Here is a 16,339-nt window from a genome sequence, read left to right on the forward strand (position 1 = left end):
AAGCTCTTTAACTTGATATAGTCCCATCTATTTATCTTTGCCTTCACTATTGTGGCGTTGGGTGCTCTGTCTTTAAAAGATGTCGCTAAAGTGTATGTCGTGAAGTGTTTGACCCATCTTTGCTTCTAGGTATTTTATGGTTTCCGTTCTTATTGACATGAGCAGTTTTAAGAGAATATTGCTAGATTATAAGAGTGTTCCTGATGTTAAAATCTTCAATTTAACAAACGTTAAGAGATTGAATTCAATAGACATTGAAAGATTATTCATTATGACCCAATGGAATTTATTTCTGGAATGCAAGGATGGTTCAGGAGAAGAAAAATCAGTGTAACACCAAGTTAACAGAATGAAGGACAAAACCCACATGAGCATCTCAGTGTAGAAAAAATATTTGATACAGTTCTACATCCCGTCATGAAAAAACACCCAACAAACTAAGAATCAAAGCAAACTACTCTAATATAATAAAAGTCATATATGAAAAACCCACAACTGGGGCCTTCCCTGATGGTGCAGTGGGTTAAATGCAACACTACAAAGCTAGCCATACCCGCTTCAGCATCAGTTTGATCCCTAGCCAGGGGTGTGACCCACATGGTACAGCAGACCTCTCCTGTCTCACCTGCTGCTCCACTCAACAGCGTATTTCATCAGTCTGCTTGTTCTGCTCCCCACTCTGTCTCTGGTGAATCGTTTCACTGGCTCCTGCACCTCTGGCCTGAACGCCAGCTCTGTATGCATAAATAAATAAATCTTAAAAAAAAAAAAAGAAAGGTTAAGGATTTAAAAAAAGAAAAGAAAAACCACAACAGATATCGTACTCCATAATGAAAAACTGGAAGATTTTTCTCTAATATCAAAAACAAAGCCTGTCACTTCTACTAAACATAGTACTGGAAGTCCCAGTCAGCGCATTTAGGTGAGAAAAAGAAAAGGCATCCAAATTGGAAGAGATGAGATAGAATTTTGGTCTCAGATGACAAAGTCTTAATATGTAGAAAACTTTAAGTAGTCTACAAAAGTATTTGGCTAAAAAAAGAGGAAGATTTAAATTATAATTGGGAAAAGTCACCTTGTTACATCCCGTCTTGCCTTTCTATATGAATTTTATTCCAAGATTCTATACTGGCTATGAAAATAGCAAGTAATTTAGAAAGTCATGTTAATATGATCATATTCCTCTGCTGCCCCCATTTTCTTTCATTTAAAATATCTTTTAAAAAAATACATATTTACTGTTACTTTCCAGCTCTATCATCAGTATTTGTTATTAGTGATATTTTATAGTTGATAAGCTTAATTTTTCTAACCTAAACATTAGAAAATGAAAATGTCAGAGTGCTCCTTTGCTTGTATTTAACTGGTATCTCTATTTGACCACAGCTTAACTTCTAAAAAAAATTACAGTTGTTTGCCATTTAGTGCCTACTCATGTTTTCATGTTACTAAGGCTGAGCCATATGAATTTACTAACTAACTACTGAATTTTAGGAGCAAAGAATTAAGTGGTGTTTAAGAATTTTTGAATATGTTAGAGACTCAACTATATTTTTTACTTTTGTTTTATCATATATTATTTGAATCACTATTTTTAGAATTGATGTTTATAAGAAAAGCTTATCTATAAGTGCATTGATGTGGAAAGCATGGTAGACAGGGGACCAAGTCTGAATCTGACAGCATGGCATAATAGAAAAACTTTGGGTTTGAATCCTAGCTCTCCTTGTTACTTCATGTGTGGTTTGGGTCAAGTCACTTAACTGAGTTTCTTCATGTCTAAAGTGAAAGATGTGCTACCCTAATTTCACTGCTTGTTTTAAAGAGTTGGAATAACTCAGTTAAAACATTATGGATAAATGATAGGAAGTCATTGCTGTTATTAGAGTAACCAGCTGTGGACTTAGCTAACACATGCTGTGCTTTGGGCAAGTTATTTTAATCTTTTAGGTGAAGTTGTCTTAGCTGCCTTAACGTGCTAGTATAAACTTTATGTAGACTAGAATGTAATAATGGATATACATACTTTGAAAAGCATAAAACATTTAATATATAATGTGTGGGATTTCAAGTTAGTGGCAAAAAAGACCGATAGTGTTATCTATGAGTAAAATAACCAGCTGTTTAAGAAGATAGTAAAATTTTATCCTAATCTCTTCTTTCATCTAAATAGTTTACATTGATAAAAGTTACTTTGATCTAAATAAGGTCCCACTGATAAAAGATTTGATTTTAAGTAAAGTTATTAAAGTATTATTAAAGGGGGAGAGAGAGCAATTTTAGCGTTACTGGATGGAAAAGACCTGAGTATGACATATAAGTCAGAATCAGTAATAGAAAAAGTTAATAACTTGTACTGTGTGAAATAAATTTAAGTGAAAATAAAACGGCAGGAGGAAAATAGCCTTAGTCACAAAGTTAATAATATGGCTAATATACAAAGACCTCTTTTACAAATCAGTGAGGAAAAGACAACTCAGTAGAGAAATAGACAAAACCTCAACTAGGAAATTTAGGAAGAAAAACAAATGACTCCTAAACATGAAAAAATTCTCAGCTTCACCAGTGATTAAACAAAATCAAATTCTTACTGTTATGTAGGCTATAATGGAGTTTAGCCCCTTACAAGTATTTTTTGGAAGACTAAGTAGTAATAGCAATTTAGTTTAAAATTGTGTATCCTTTACCCTTGTAGTTCTTATTTATCCTAAGGAGTTTATCTTACAAAAATCATTCCATTAGTATACATTGTCATTTCACTGTCACAGTATCGACATAGTGTGCCATAGATTTACAGATATTCAGTGACTAGCTTTCTGTGGTCTTAATTACCAGATATTTATATTAATTACCTATTCATATAGAATTTCCAGCATTTTCTTTTTATGTTTAAAATTTTGTCCTTTTATTACCTGTTCCCAAACTTTTGCATATTTAATATTTTCCTTGAGATTCAGCTCTAAATTTTAATTACTGCCTTATTTCATTTCTTCACTATATGTAGAAAAGAACAATGGTAAAAAAACAACAGTACCAACAGTGCTAAATCTCTTTATTAAAGTAAGTGATTCAGGAATTTTTTTTTTTGTCAGCAGCCATGAAGTCTTCTCAGGGTTCTGGAAATTTTGGAGCTATTCTGGGCAGCAGGACCTCACAGAAGGAAACCAATAGACAGCTTTCCTACTCAGACAATCAGGTATGTTATTAGAATCTTCTTGTGTGTTCAAAAATATGTTTACTGCAGACATTCTATAAAGTAGTTGCAGGAAGTAGTAATTTGTAGTTCTGGCATTGTCACGAGGTTATTTTCTATATACTTGAAATTAACCATTTTAACCATCTCAGTCTCTTCCACTATTTTTATAATTTTTCTTGAAAATCTTTTCATGAAGATGGTGCTGAAAATAAAGAAGGACATCCCTGCCCCTTCTAAAGCCAAAGCCAAAGGTTTGAAGGCCAAGAAAGCAATGATGAAAGGTGTCCACAGCCACACACACAGAAAGAAGATCCACATGTTACCTACCTTCCAGTGGCCCAAGACACTGTAGCTCTGAAGGCAATCCAAATGGAAGAATCTCTTTCTTCCTTTATTGAACTTTTGGGAGAAACAAGCTTAACTACTGTCCATCAAGTTTCTCTTGACCACCAAGTCAGTCAGGAAGAAGATAGAAAACAACACACTTGTTCATTGTGGATGTCATGAACAACAAACACTAGATCAGATAGACCATGAAGAAACTCTGTGACATTGATCTGACCAAGGTTTACATCCTAATCACACCCAATTGACAGAAGGCAGTGTTCGATTGGCTCCTGATTGTGATGCTTCACGTTTTACTAGCAATATTACAGTCATCTAAACTGGCTAACTCGAAATACAAATTTTTTCACCATTAAAATAAAAGATTTTTCTAAAACTTACACATTCTTCCCTTAAAAATCATTTTACAGATCACAATTTAACCTTTGTTTGATGTCTCATGGTCATCATTACGAACTACAGTAGAGTGTAGTTATTGGAAATGCAACTTTGGAGTTAGATTTGGATTTGAGACTTCGTGCTGCCACTTACTAGCTGTTGTTCGCGAAGTTGTTTAAGTATCCTGTGAAATTGAGATAGCAGTTATATTTTCAGATTGCCATGACATAATACATGTAAAAGTGCTTAGCCATCTCTGCTATATAATGACAACTCTATAAGTGTTGGCTACTGTGACTTCTGTACTCTTTTTAAAGTCTATTCTGCATTATGAACTACACCCTACACCACATGATATCAGCTCCAGACTGTTTTGTTGAGGTCTTCTGTATGCTGCAATGATCTTTCTTTCATATAGATTATTCAACTAGCTATGAAACTTGCTGTGTACTATTGTAACTTAGAAGTCCTTTCCTTGTTTGGCAAGGAAAGCTGGGTAAAAAGTAAGAGAAGCTTTGAAGCTTTGAAGCTTTTCTGTAAGACTGTTACAGAGAGGTAGTCTGTACTAAGCAGTCTATAAAATTTCATTTTTGTGAATTTTCATATGTTGGTTATTTTTTACATTTTAATTGCAATACAGTTGATATGCAATAAATGTAAATATCCAAAGTGTCAGTTTTATATATTTTGACTTACGTACTTATTGGTAAAATCATCACCAGAATCAACTAGTTAACAAAGCCATAATAACCCTTAAATGTTTCCTCTTTGCATTTCTTCCTTACCCTCTCCACAACCCCTATGGTCCATATCACTAAGTCACAACTGATTTGCTGTTACTGTAAATAAGTTTGCATTTTCTATAGTTGTGTATAAATGGAATAAGTGTGATTTTTTTTTTTTACTTTCTCATTTAACATAATTATATTGAGATTCAACCATTTGTAGGGAGAAATTTAATATTGGAGTGTTACGTGAATTTTAACACATATAACAGAAACAAATATTAATACTTTCCCAAAGAAATAATTCCTGTTAGTGGGATTATTAAGTCAATTTTACAGGTTTTTACTAGCTCTAAATAAAGAATAGAATAGAAAAGAAAATAGAGGCAGTAACATATACACGGAGGATAAAGTGTTGATTTGTTGAATTTTTGTTTTAGTTACATTTATATGTATATGAAATAGGTTGTGATGTAAAATATCTGTTATGGGGCTAAAAAGACTGAAAAGGTACAAAATAGCATAACATAATATGCTAAATACTATTTGTATGGCAAAAAGAATAATGATTTTTGTTTGCATAGGAAAGAGTTGAAGCATACTTACTGAGGTGTAGGAGAATGAAGGTGGAAGAACTGGCTGGATGGCATCTCAGTGCATGGCTTTCATAATAACCATAATAAGAGTGGTTTTGATTCTTAAAAATGTACCACCCATTTGAAAATAAATGTAGCTTTTTCAGTCTTTTGTTCAGATGACCTAAGATTTTTCTCCTTCCTGTCCTAAGATTGTATTTCTGTGGAATTAAATATATTTGGAAATATCTTCCATAGAGAAATCACGTTGCTCTTAATGTACAGTTATAAAATTTCCTGTTGCTATAGTGGTTAAAAGTACTGTTTCCCAACTAATATGCTAAGTTGCTGTATTTTCTTTAAATGTTCTTCATATTTCTTTAGGGTAAACTCTGATTCATCTTCTGCCAGTACAGTCTACCTCACTCTTACTCTCCTTGTCCTCCAAACTAGACTCCCTCTCAAAAGTTCATGTGAGGTACATGTCACTTGAGATTGAAGTTGTGGCAATAAATACCATTGTTGCTTCTTTTTCTCACATATATGTCAATTTATAATCACAATGGGGTATTTTTCTTTAAAATCTATTTTCATGTTAGTCACTAAAACTATGTCTTGTGTATGTGAGTCTTTCATTCTTTTAAATCAGCAGTTCAAAGCATTCTTCCCCACTTTAGAGCCCCAATAAGCAATGGAATTTTTTAATTTATAGAATACTACATACAAGAAAATTAAACATCAAGTTCAATTGCTCACAATGATTAGATAGTAGAATTACCTAAAGTGCTTCAAAAATACTGATGAGTGAGTCTTACCCCAGACAGATTTGTTTTAAACCTCTACAGAATCTCCCAAATTGTGGGTGCTTTTTAAAAGCAACACATGTGAGAATTAACTGGTCGATGCAATTACTTTGAAGATTTAGCTGTATTAAACTTTATTCTTATAGGCCTCTTCAAAAAGAGGAAGTTTGGAAAGTAAAGATGATATTCCATTTCGAAAAGTTCTTGGTACTCCAGGTAGAGGCTCAATGAAGACTACAGCAGGAAGTGGAATAACTGTCACCCGGACAATTCCCTCTTTGACATCTACATCAACGCCTCTTAGGTCAGGGTTATTAGAAAATAGGTATGAACTTCTTTTATTTTTTTCTTAGTCATTAGTTGTACCTGTTTATAAATGTCTTAGAAAGACCAGTAATTTGAAAAGATCATTGTCCAGTGAGCAAAGTCTGTTAGAAGAAGAAACTGTAGAGTGTTTTTTTTTGGTATATATTTAATGTTTGTCTTAAATGGTTGATGTCAATGACATGTATTGAGCATGCAGATAAGTATAAATATAGCCACATGGTAAAGAGAGTGAAATAGCAGTAGTCAGTCTGTCTTTGGGCATGCTGGTTTATACTTTATTTTTTTAAAGATTTATTTACTTGTGCATACAAAACTGGTTACAGGTCAGAGGGGCAGGGGCAATGAGAGGATTCACGAGAGACAGAGTGGGGAGCAGAGCAGGCAGATCAACGAAGTCCACTGCTGAGGGGAGCAGCAGGTGGGTCAGGAAAAGTCTGCCACGCCATGTGGTCACCTCCGGAGGAGGCAGGAATCAAATTCCTGTAGAAATGGCTTTAGCTTCTTAGTGCTGTGCTTTAACCTGCTGCGCCACCAGGGAGGGCCTCGTTTGTACTTTTTAATGGTATGAATTTGTTTTTCCTCTGTTCTCTATAGAACCGAAAAGAGGAAAAGAGTGCTGTCATCTGGTTCAGAATTGAATGAAGATTACCCTAAAGAAAATGACTCATCATCGTAAGTTGCTTTAAGAACCTTCACAGCACTAGATCAGAATTTCTTATAACTGGTAATAATCAATAGGGAAAATTTAGGGGATGTTGTTCAGTGTATGGAAACTCCAAAGTATTTTGGTAATAGTAGATTATAAGCCAATAGAGATAGGATTTAGCCATTGCTGTTGCTTTGGTCATTTCATCACACTTATTCTGGTTTTTAAATTTGCGATACTTAGAGAAATTAAAGAGCCGAGGAACTTTGTAAACAAGTGTTTCTTGCTGGCTACTCTTTAGCTTGAACCTCTTCCCCTACTCTTCTTCTCTATTAAAAAAAAGTTGACCACACTTGTGAAAAGTTAGGACAAAAGGAAATAAACCTTACTTAGATTCAGTGCAAGAAATAGCAATCTTTGAGAGGTATTTTCTAGGTTGAACAAAAGGTAGTTAGCATCTCACAGTCCTCTTCCTCAATTTGCAAGGGTTTTTTGGTTTTGGTTCTTCTTTTTTTTTGGTACAGAAATTTTACTACAAGAAGGTGACCCACATGGCATGGCAGACCTTTCCTAACCTACACACTGCTCCCCTCAGCAATATACTTCATCAGTCTGCCTTCTCTGCTCCCTACTCTGTCTCTGGTGAATACTCTCACAGTCCCTGCACCTCGGGCCTACACCCCAGTTCTGTATGCATAAATAAGTCTTTAAAGAAAAAAAAAAACCAAGGTGATATTTGCTATCAGAAATGGCAGAACATATGACTTCCTCTTTCCAGATCTTACACAAATACATGTAATTGACCCATCTACAATCCTGAACATTAACTAGGAAATACAGTTTTTCATCTTTCTGGCTTGTATAAACCAGGGTGGACTAAACAGTGGTTGTCATGGACAGCTGCATGGACTACTTATACTGTATTTACTAATTTTGGGGAAGTCCAAGTTCCATTTAGAATTTTGTCTAATAAGCCCAAAATTTCTAAATTTGGGACTAATAATACTTGTTACAGCATCACAGATTTTTTGAGGTTTGACACTAGATTAATAGATTTTTTTGCAAATGACTTATTAAGGAAGTATTCAAGGGAGTAATCACCAACAGAATGAAGTAAACAGGATAATGAAAGAAAGCGGAAGAAACCATCCAAAAGTGATTTTAGTAAATCACTTCCTAGGAGACTAGGCTTCCTAGGAGTGTAACCTGGGCTGGTTGCAACTTAAGGCAAGGGAGATGGACTTTCATACCCCATACTGGCCAGTCTTTTATTCACAACTGCCCCAGAGCTTTTGACTATCTCCAGATAGGTAAAATATTTTAAGTTGCTCAAAGACATCCTTAAAGAACTGCAGGTGTTGGCTGTTGAAAACACTATATGGAGATACGAAAATTATAAAGAGGAGTGTGAGATGTTCCTGTGCAATTTAACTGTTAAGTTCATTCTGTCTTACCACAAATTTTTCACATTGATGCTTCCCAGTTTCTGAGTGAGAATTGTATTACCAGTGAGATAAACTAGAATTCTTATTGCTGCAGATAGCCTTGAGACTGTAACTGAGGCTGTTGTCTCCATTCCCTTCCTTCTAATTTCGCTGAACACTTCACTGACACTTCTGCTGGTTTGGTGGTTTGCCTGGTGAAGACTGAGATGTCCATCTCTGAGGAGTCTGAACCCCTGATTGCTCATGGTTCTATAATTTCATGTATGTGGTTAAAACTGAGCACGAAAGCACTAAGAGGTTCCCTAGTATCCCCTCTATTCCACATACTCCTCTTGCCCTTGTTGTATAGCAGCAACCTACCTCCTTATACTGATCACAGTTAGTTATCTCTGCCTGTATAGCAATTTCTTTATTTGCATGTTGCTCTGCCAGTTTGAGGAGCTCAAAATGATTAAGTAACAGCAGTAGTTTCAGATTAAAGAGACTCTTAATGTTTCCTATGTTTAAAAAAAGAAAATTACCCCTTCAAGGAACCAGGACCTCTAGACCCACAAAATACAAATTGAGGGGACAGGCTGCACAAATTCTCCAAGTGGGTTTTTGAGAGTGATAATGAGTGGGGGCATTCTGCTTTTGTTTCTGGATTCTTGCATTTTCTATAAATGTCATGGCTTGTTGGTTTAAGATATATATTGTACTATGACGGGCACCACGTTCCTAAAGAGATCATCTCCAAGCTGCACCTTTAAAGACTGTTGCAATACTTTTTCCAGGCCTCCAATTTCAGAGTAATACCATTTATGGTAGGACCAGTGAATCCTTTGGTCATATGCCCTTATTGTTTCCCCTTTAATTTTGAGTAAAGTGAATTCCTTGTTCTAGAGTGATGTTATTATATAAGGCTTTATATTAATAAATCAAATACTCTTATGAACCGCTATGATGTTATTATATTAGGCTTTATATTAGTAAATCAAATACTCTTATGAACCCCTAGGCAGTGATGCTGGTCAAAGCCCATGGACAGAACAGCTAATGAAAACCTATAGTATTTGCCAGTTGCAATCAGGATTAATTGCTCCTATTTCTAGGATGGAAGGAATCTGATGCAGTCGACTTGCCACCAAGTGACTGGCTGGTTTCCTTTAAGGGATAGTGCTCAATCGATCAGGGGCTAAGCATCAATCTCTGCTGCTGGATATTTACCAATAGCAAAAACTAAAGCAACCTGTGAAAGGGAGCTCTTACTCAGATTACATGCATAGCTTTTATCTCTGCCACCATGATAGTTATTCATGGGTCCTTGTGGAAATACTAGGATGGCTAGTTCCAAGATTGACTGGACAGTTTACCTTCTGAACCTGGTTATTTGAAGTCTTTTCAGTGGTACTCTCTGGTGAACAATAATATGTGAAGCAGATTTTTACCCTTTGTACACACTTTCATACAGCTATCCGTGTGTTAAGCCCTATCTTCCAGGCTTACTCTTTCTAGGCCCTGCCATTTAGGGGAGTCCATGACCCACTTTTTCTCCATACACAGTGGTTAATGAGGTGGAAATTTGCAAGGTGCCTTTAGCTTTATGATCAAGACTTATACACTGTACTGTCAGTCACAAGGCCAGACCCACTGTGGAATGGAGAAATGCTTTGCTTTTTTCTTTTTTTGACTTTGGCCAAGAAAGGAGATTTATATATAATGAAGTTAACTTGTCAATTTGTTTTAAATGCACAATTGAACAATTTTAAAAAATACTTAAATTTTGTAAAAGAACTGGGGTATAGGCCAGAGGTATTGGGCAGGAGGGTGGGGAGAGGATTCATCAGAGACAGAGTGAGAAGCAAAACAGATGGATTTACTGAAATACACTGCTAAGGGAAGCAGTTGGGTAAGACAGGAACAGTCTCCAGCATCATAGGTGGGTTAGCTCCCTGTGGATCAAACTCATGTCATAGTGGTGATAGTGCTGAGACTTAACCCCGAGGACACCAGCAATTTTTGATTAATTTATTTAGTTGTAAACCATATTCCAGTCTTAAAACATTTCCAAACCTGGCCTTCCCTGGTGGTGTAACGGGTTAGGGCGAAGCACTGCAAGCTAGTCGCAGCTGCTTCAGTGAGAGTTCGATCCCGGCTCTGGAGGTGATCCACATGGTGTGGCAGACTTCTCTTGTCTCACCTGCTGCTCCTCTCAGCAGTGTACTTTGTTGATCTGTCTGTTCTGCTCCCATTCTGACTCTGGTGAATCCTCTCACCACCTGGCTGTACCCCAGTTCTGTATGCATAAATAAATATATAAATCTTAAAAAAGAAAGTCTATTTATGGGTGTTGAGTGGGAAATGGGATCAGAAACAGGTGGGGGTAAGGAAGTACGCTGGACTATGATGATGGCACATGGGTGACTTGGTGATGGGAAACCCAAAGGGGTTACAGTTGAGATGAAAAAAAAATGCACAAAATGGTGTAAAAATAAACTATTATATATATTTTTTAAAAGTATAAAAAATAAAAAAAGAAAGACTCTTTAAAAAAAGAAAAACAACTATGGTGGTGGCACAGGGGTGATTTGGTGATGGGAAACCTGTGGGGATTACAATTGAGATGAAAAAAAAATGTGCAAAATGATGTAAAAATAAACTTTTTAATAAAAAAAATGAAAAATGAAAAAAATAGAAAAAAAAAAAGAAAAACATTTCCAAACCCAAAGTAAGCTCCTTTGTGCAGTCTACTCATTTCACACATGCTAGAGAAATGGCTCATAATTGCATGAACTATATCCTCTTCTACTTTATTTTGTTTCTATATACTACAGACAAAAAAATTCATAATTGTAGCACTATAAGATAACAGCTATCACCACCAGCAATTGGATTTCTCTTTCTGTTCACTACAGACAAAAAAAAAATCATAATTGTAGCATTATAAGATAACAAAGGTATCACCATCAGCAATAGGATTTCTATTGCCATTACCAAAAAAGGTTGAAATCCAGAATCCTGTCCTTACAGCGTGCTTTCTAGCCTACTACCTACTGTTTAAATTAAGTTCCCCAGATGGGGATCCTGAAATGGATATTAATGTGCAAGTGATTTACTGCAGAAGTACCCACAGAATAGGGGCAGCAGAGCATGGGTCTGATCTCAAGACAAAAATCATGCAGAGGTTAGACTTTATTCTAATTCTAGAGAGAAATTCTTATGGATATATCACCTTCAAATTTTTCTAATCCAAGGCAAGGGAACTGGACTTCTTTTTCTGTACTATGGCACCTGATTTTACTTGTGATTCTGAGATTGCAGCACTTGAAATGTAAATTTGTGAATAATCACTATTTAAAGTTAAGAACTATCATTTTATGTCTGTATGTATTTTTATTCCATTGGATAATGGATTAAATTATTAACTGTAGGAACAACAAGGCTATGACAGATCCCTCAAGAAAGTATTTAACCAGCAGTAGAGAAAAGCAACTGAGTTTGAAACAGTCGGAAGACAATAGGACATCAGGTAAGTATTTATTTGGTCTTTATGTAAGATTCTCTTATTATCTTAGACTACAAATAAAAACCTAGTTTAATTTTTCAAGAGTATTGAATTAGGGACCAATTTCTAGCCATTATTCTGTTAAAATATTTTTAATATCAGAAACAAAAGGGAACTTTTATTCTGTTTATAAGAATATAGACTTTACATTCTTCCCTATTTACCTGAATTAAGCCTTCATTATCAAAGTACTTGAACGATAGAATGATTCTAAGTAGTTTTGTTAAAATTAAATTTCATTAGTGTTATTGCTTATTAAATGTTCCAGAAGATCTTAAAATTATTCAGAGCAATATTTAAGCTTACTTTGTGTCCTCTTTGCATAAAATTTTACGAAACACCAGTGAATTTTTGTCAGCATTTCTCATGCTTAATATATCTCTCTGCTACACTGAACTTGGAGACTCAGATTCTGGTATTGATTTGTATGTTATATTTTAATTTGAAATTAAACTGAAGCAAGCTAAAATACAGCATGATTTTCATAAATTGAGAGTTAAGAGAATTCATTTGATCAGGACTCTTTGAACATTCTCCTTTTCGTAATTAAGGGTTTTGGCATTATACTACTCTGGAAAGCAGTATCTAATATAATTCTTAACCACTTAAGTAATAATAAATAATGCCATTTACTGATTTTCAGTATTTATGATCAACCTATAATGAAAAAAACAAAGATGTAATAAGCCTTATTGACACAGCCTTAGCCTTAGTACATCTTACAAAGTTGATAAGGAAGAGGAGGAAACAAGGAAGTTAGTGGTGGTACAAGATGTATATGTTTTAAATATATTAAAATTACTTAATCAGTAGAAATAAACTTATATAATTAGTCATTGATTGAAGAGAGATAGAGTAGAGGTGATGTAAATGTAAAATTTCTAATTATTCATAAAAGGGAATTTCTTTAAAATGATTTAATAAAGAAATAGTAAAAACACTTCTAGTGTTACATGGAGGAAATTAGAAAAGCAGGGTTTTTTTTTTATGCATACAAGAGCTGGGGTATAGGTTAGAAGTGCCGCAGGGGTAAGAGGATTCACCAGAGGCAACAGTGGGAGCAGAACAGGCAGACTGACTGAAATACACTGCAGAGCGGAACAGCAGGCGAAACCGGAGAGGTCTGCTGCATCATGTGGGCCAGCGCCCTGGCCGAGGATTGAACTCATGCTGCAGTGGCTATGGATTGCTGAGGCTTAACCCCTTGCACAAACAGGGAAGCCCAAATTAGAAAAACTGTTTGAAAAATGATTAAAAATATAAGCAAAATTCAGCGTTTTAGAGCAGGAAAATAGTCTTTTGATCTTGTAACATATCTATATTTGCTTAAAAGAAAGGGGGGGAGGGAGGAAAAGGGGAAAAAGAAGTGAAGTGTAAATAGGACTAGGGTGTAATTTTGTTCTTAAATAAACCAGAATGATTGATTTAGGAATTAAATTGTTGCTGTGTTTGTTTGTTTTTTAGGGCTTTTACCCTTGCAGTCATCATCCTTTTATGGTAGCAGAGCTGGATCCAAGGACTATTCTTCTGGCAGCACTAACCTAGAAAGGTATGTGTTGGTTATATGTCTGATATAGAACTTGAAGCTATCTCTTCTTCAGAATCTTGAATGGTGGAATGGTCTATGATGAATTACCCCTAATTTGAAGTAACAAAATTGATGAGAATTATAGACTCATAGACCCCAACTTTTTGGTTAAGAAGTATGTTAGAAATGTTTTTGATCAAGGTTTTTTTTTTTTTGGATACTTTTTTAAACAAATGAATAATCTGAGGCCTAGGAAGATTTGTACTAGGACCAGAGGACGAGATTCTAGACCAGTGTATTTTCTATCATCCCAAGTGACTAATATGTTAAGAGCTCTCCTTATAGAGCTACTCCTGTAAGAGGAAAGCACAATGACGTTAGCATTAGTAGGAAGAGAAAGCATTGAAGTCGTAGCATTAAAGAATTTGATACCTAGTTAAATTGTAATTTAAGCCTGGAGACTAATGCTATTTTTTTTAAAGTATTTATTTATTTATGCATACAGAACTAGGATACAGGCCAGAGATGCAGGGGCGATGAGAGGATTTAACAGAAACAGAGTGGGAGGCAGAACAGGCAGATCAACGAAGTACACTGGGAAGGGAGCAGCAGGTGGGTCAGGAGAGGTCTGCCATGCCATGGGGTCACCTCTGGGCGGGGAGCAAACTCCTGCTGAAGTAGCTTTAGCTTCTTAGAGCTGTGCTATGATCCTCTGTGCCACCAGGGAGGGCCCTCTTTGTTTTTTCAAGATTTATTTACTTATACATACAAGAACTGAGGTACAAACAAGAGGTATTGAGGGGCTGTGTGTGATAGGATTCACCAGAGACAGAGTGGGGAACAGAACAGGCAGATGTACTGAAATACACTGCTGAGGGGAGTAACAGGTGAGACAGGAAAGGTCTGCTTTACACGTGGGTCAGCTCCCTGACTAGGGATTGAACTCATACTGCAGTAGCTGTAGATAGCTTCATAGTGCTGTGCTTAACCCCTTGTGCCACCAGGGAGAACGAATGCTATTTTTAGATACATGAAGATTGAATTTATTCAGCAATAAGAAAACTGGACAAATGAAGGAGTGGAAAGAAACCACATCAATGGACAAAAAAATTTTAAGCATTTAAAAAATCTAAATACAAATTTTGTTTTGCTTTTGTGTAAGCTTAGAAGCTGCAAGACACAGGATACACACAGTGAAAAGTAAATGTCCTAGTTATTCTGACAGAACTGTAGATAATATGATCCAAAAATACAAAATATTTGGTACTAATAAAAGAACTTTGTAATACAAGATTAACTTAAAATTAATAGTGGTCTTGGCCCTCCCTGGTGGCGCAGCGGGTTAAAGCACTGCACTGAGAAACTAAAGCCACTTCCGCATGAGTTCAATCCCCGCCTGCCCCGGAGGTGACCACATGGCGCGGCAGACCTCTACTGACCCGCCCGCTGCTCCCCTCAGCAGTGTACTTCATCGATCTGCCTGTTCTGCTTCCTGCTCTGTCTCTGGTGAATCCTCTCACCCTCCGCATCTCTGGCCTGTACCCCAGTTCTGTATGAATAAATAAATAAATCTTTAAAAAAAAAAAAATAGTGGTCTTAAGTCAGCAATAATGAATTTTAAAATGTAATAGGAGATAATGTGTATGTGAGACCCATAGGAATAAATCCAATAAAACAGCTCATATTTTACAATGAAAAAAAAATTGCTGTGGAGCACAAAGGAAGACATGAGTAAATAGACGATATTTGTGAATGGGAAAGCAAAGGACAACACTTAATCTTCATATTAATTAAAAAAATAGGCAAATCCAGTTGGAATGTAAAAGTATTTTTTGTGGATCCAAAGAAAATGAATTACAATATTTCAAAAAGTAAACCTACAAGAATAACCAAAATAATTTTTTTAAAAAATGGAGGGGAAAATAATAAAATTAGATATAAAAAACAATAGAGAAAAAAAAATGCCTACAAGCATAGACTTCAATTGTTAGTTATCAAAGCTTAGTGATGATAAATAATCAGGGACTTCATTTAAAATAATGATGGAACAAAATAATGAACCCATTATGCGTTTGTGAAGACTAGGATTTTGGTGGATGGAATTAAAAATTAGTGGAAGACCTTCCTGGTGGCCTAAGAGGTTAAGTCTTAGCACTATCACTGCTAAGGCCTGAGTTAGATCCCTAGGCATGCTACTGACCCACATATGATATATGTAGGTTACCATCAAAAATAAACCTACAAGATTAACCAAGATAATTTTTTATTATATTTTTTAATTTTTTACATCATCATTTTGTGCATTTTTTCATCTCATTTGTAATCCCCATTGACTTCCCACCACCAATTCACCCATGTGCCATCACCACAGTCAAGTACACTCTTCCCACCCCACTTCCAATCCCATTCCCCCTCCTGATAATTTCTTTTAAAGATTTATTTATTAATGCATAGAAAAACTGGGGCACAGGCTGAGGTGTTGGGGGTAAGAGGATTCAACAGAAACAGTGGTAAGCAGAACAGGCAGATTGATGAAGTACACTGCTGAAGGGATCAGCGGGTGAGACAAGAGAGGTCTGCTGCACCATGTGGATCACCTCTGTGGCCAGATTGAACTCACACTGAAGCGGCTGTTGTGTCTTAACTCATTGTGCCACCAGAGAGGGCCTGAACCAAGATAATTTTTTTTTAAAGATTTATTTATTTGTGCATACAGAACTGGGGTACAGGCCAGAGGCTCAGGGGCGGTAAGAGGCTTCACCAGAGACAGAGTGGGGAACAGAACAGGCAGATGGATGAAGTACACTGCTGAGGAGAGCAGCGGGCC

At 35.9% G+C, this 16,339-nt stretch overlaps 1 protein-coding gene across 2 annotated transcripts in view; it reads left to right on the top strand.

Annotated features, from left to right (window-relative positions):
* USP37 (ubiquitin specific peptidase 37) overlaps positions 1-16,339 on the top strand; it is a 73,607-nt gene that overhangs the window by 15,265 nt on the left and 42,003 nt on the right. For both annotated transcript variants that reach the window (XM_012728584.1, XM_012728585.1), the window contains 5 exons: positions 3,093-3,196; positions 6,169-6,347; positions 6,944-7,021; positions 11,851-11,948; positions 13,449-13,533. In XM_012728584.1, coding sequence (XP_012584038.1) covers positions 3,093-3,196; positions 6,169-6,347; positions 6,944-7,021; positions 11,851-11,948; positions 13,449-13,533 — 544 coding nt within the window. The remainder of the gene's footprint in view (positions 1-3,092; positions 3,197-6,168; positions 6,348-6,943; positions 7,022-11,850; positions 11,949-13,448; positions 13,534-16,339) is intronic.

Source organism: Condylura cristata, unplaced genomic scaffold (assembly GCF_000260355.1).
Source record: "Condylura cristata isolate star-nosed mole 26May11 unplaced genomic scaffold, ConCri1.0 scaffold00002, whole genome shotgun sequence".
In the NCBI taxonomy this organism is placed as follows: domain Eukaryota; kingdom Metazoa; phylum Chordata; class Mammalia; order Eulipotyphla; family Talpidae; genus Condylura; species Condylura cristata.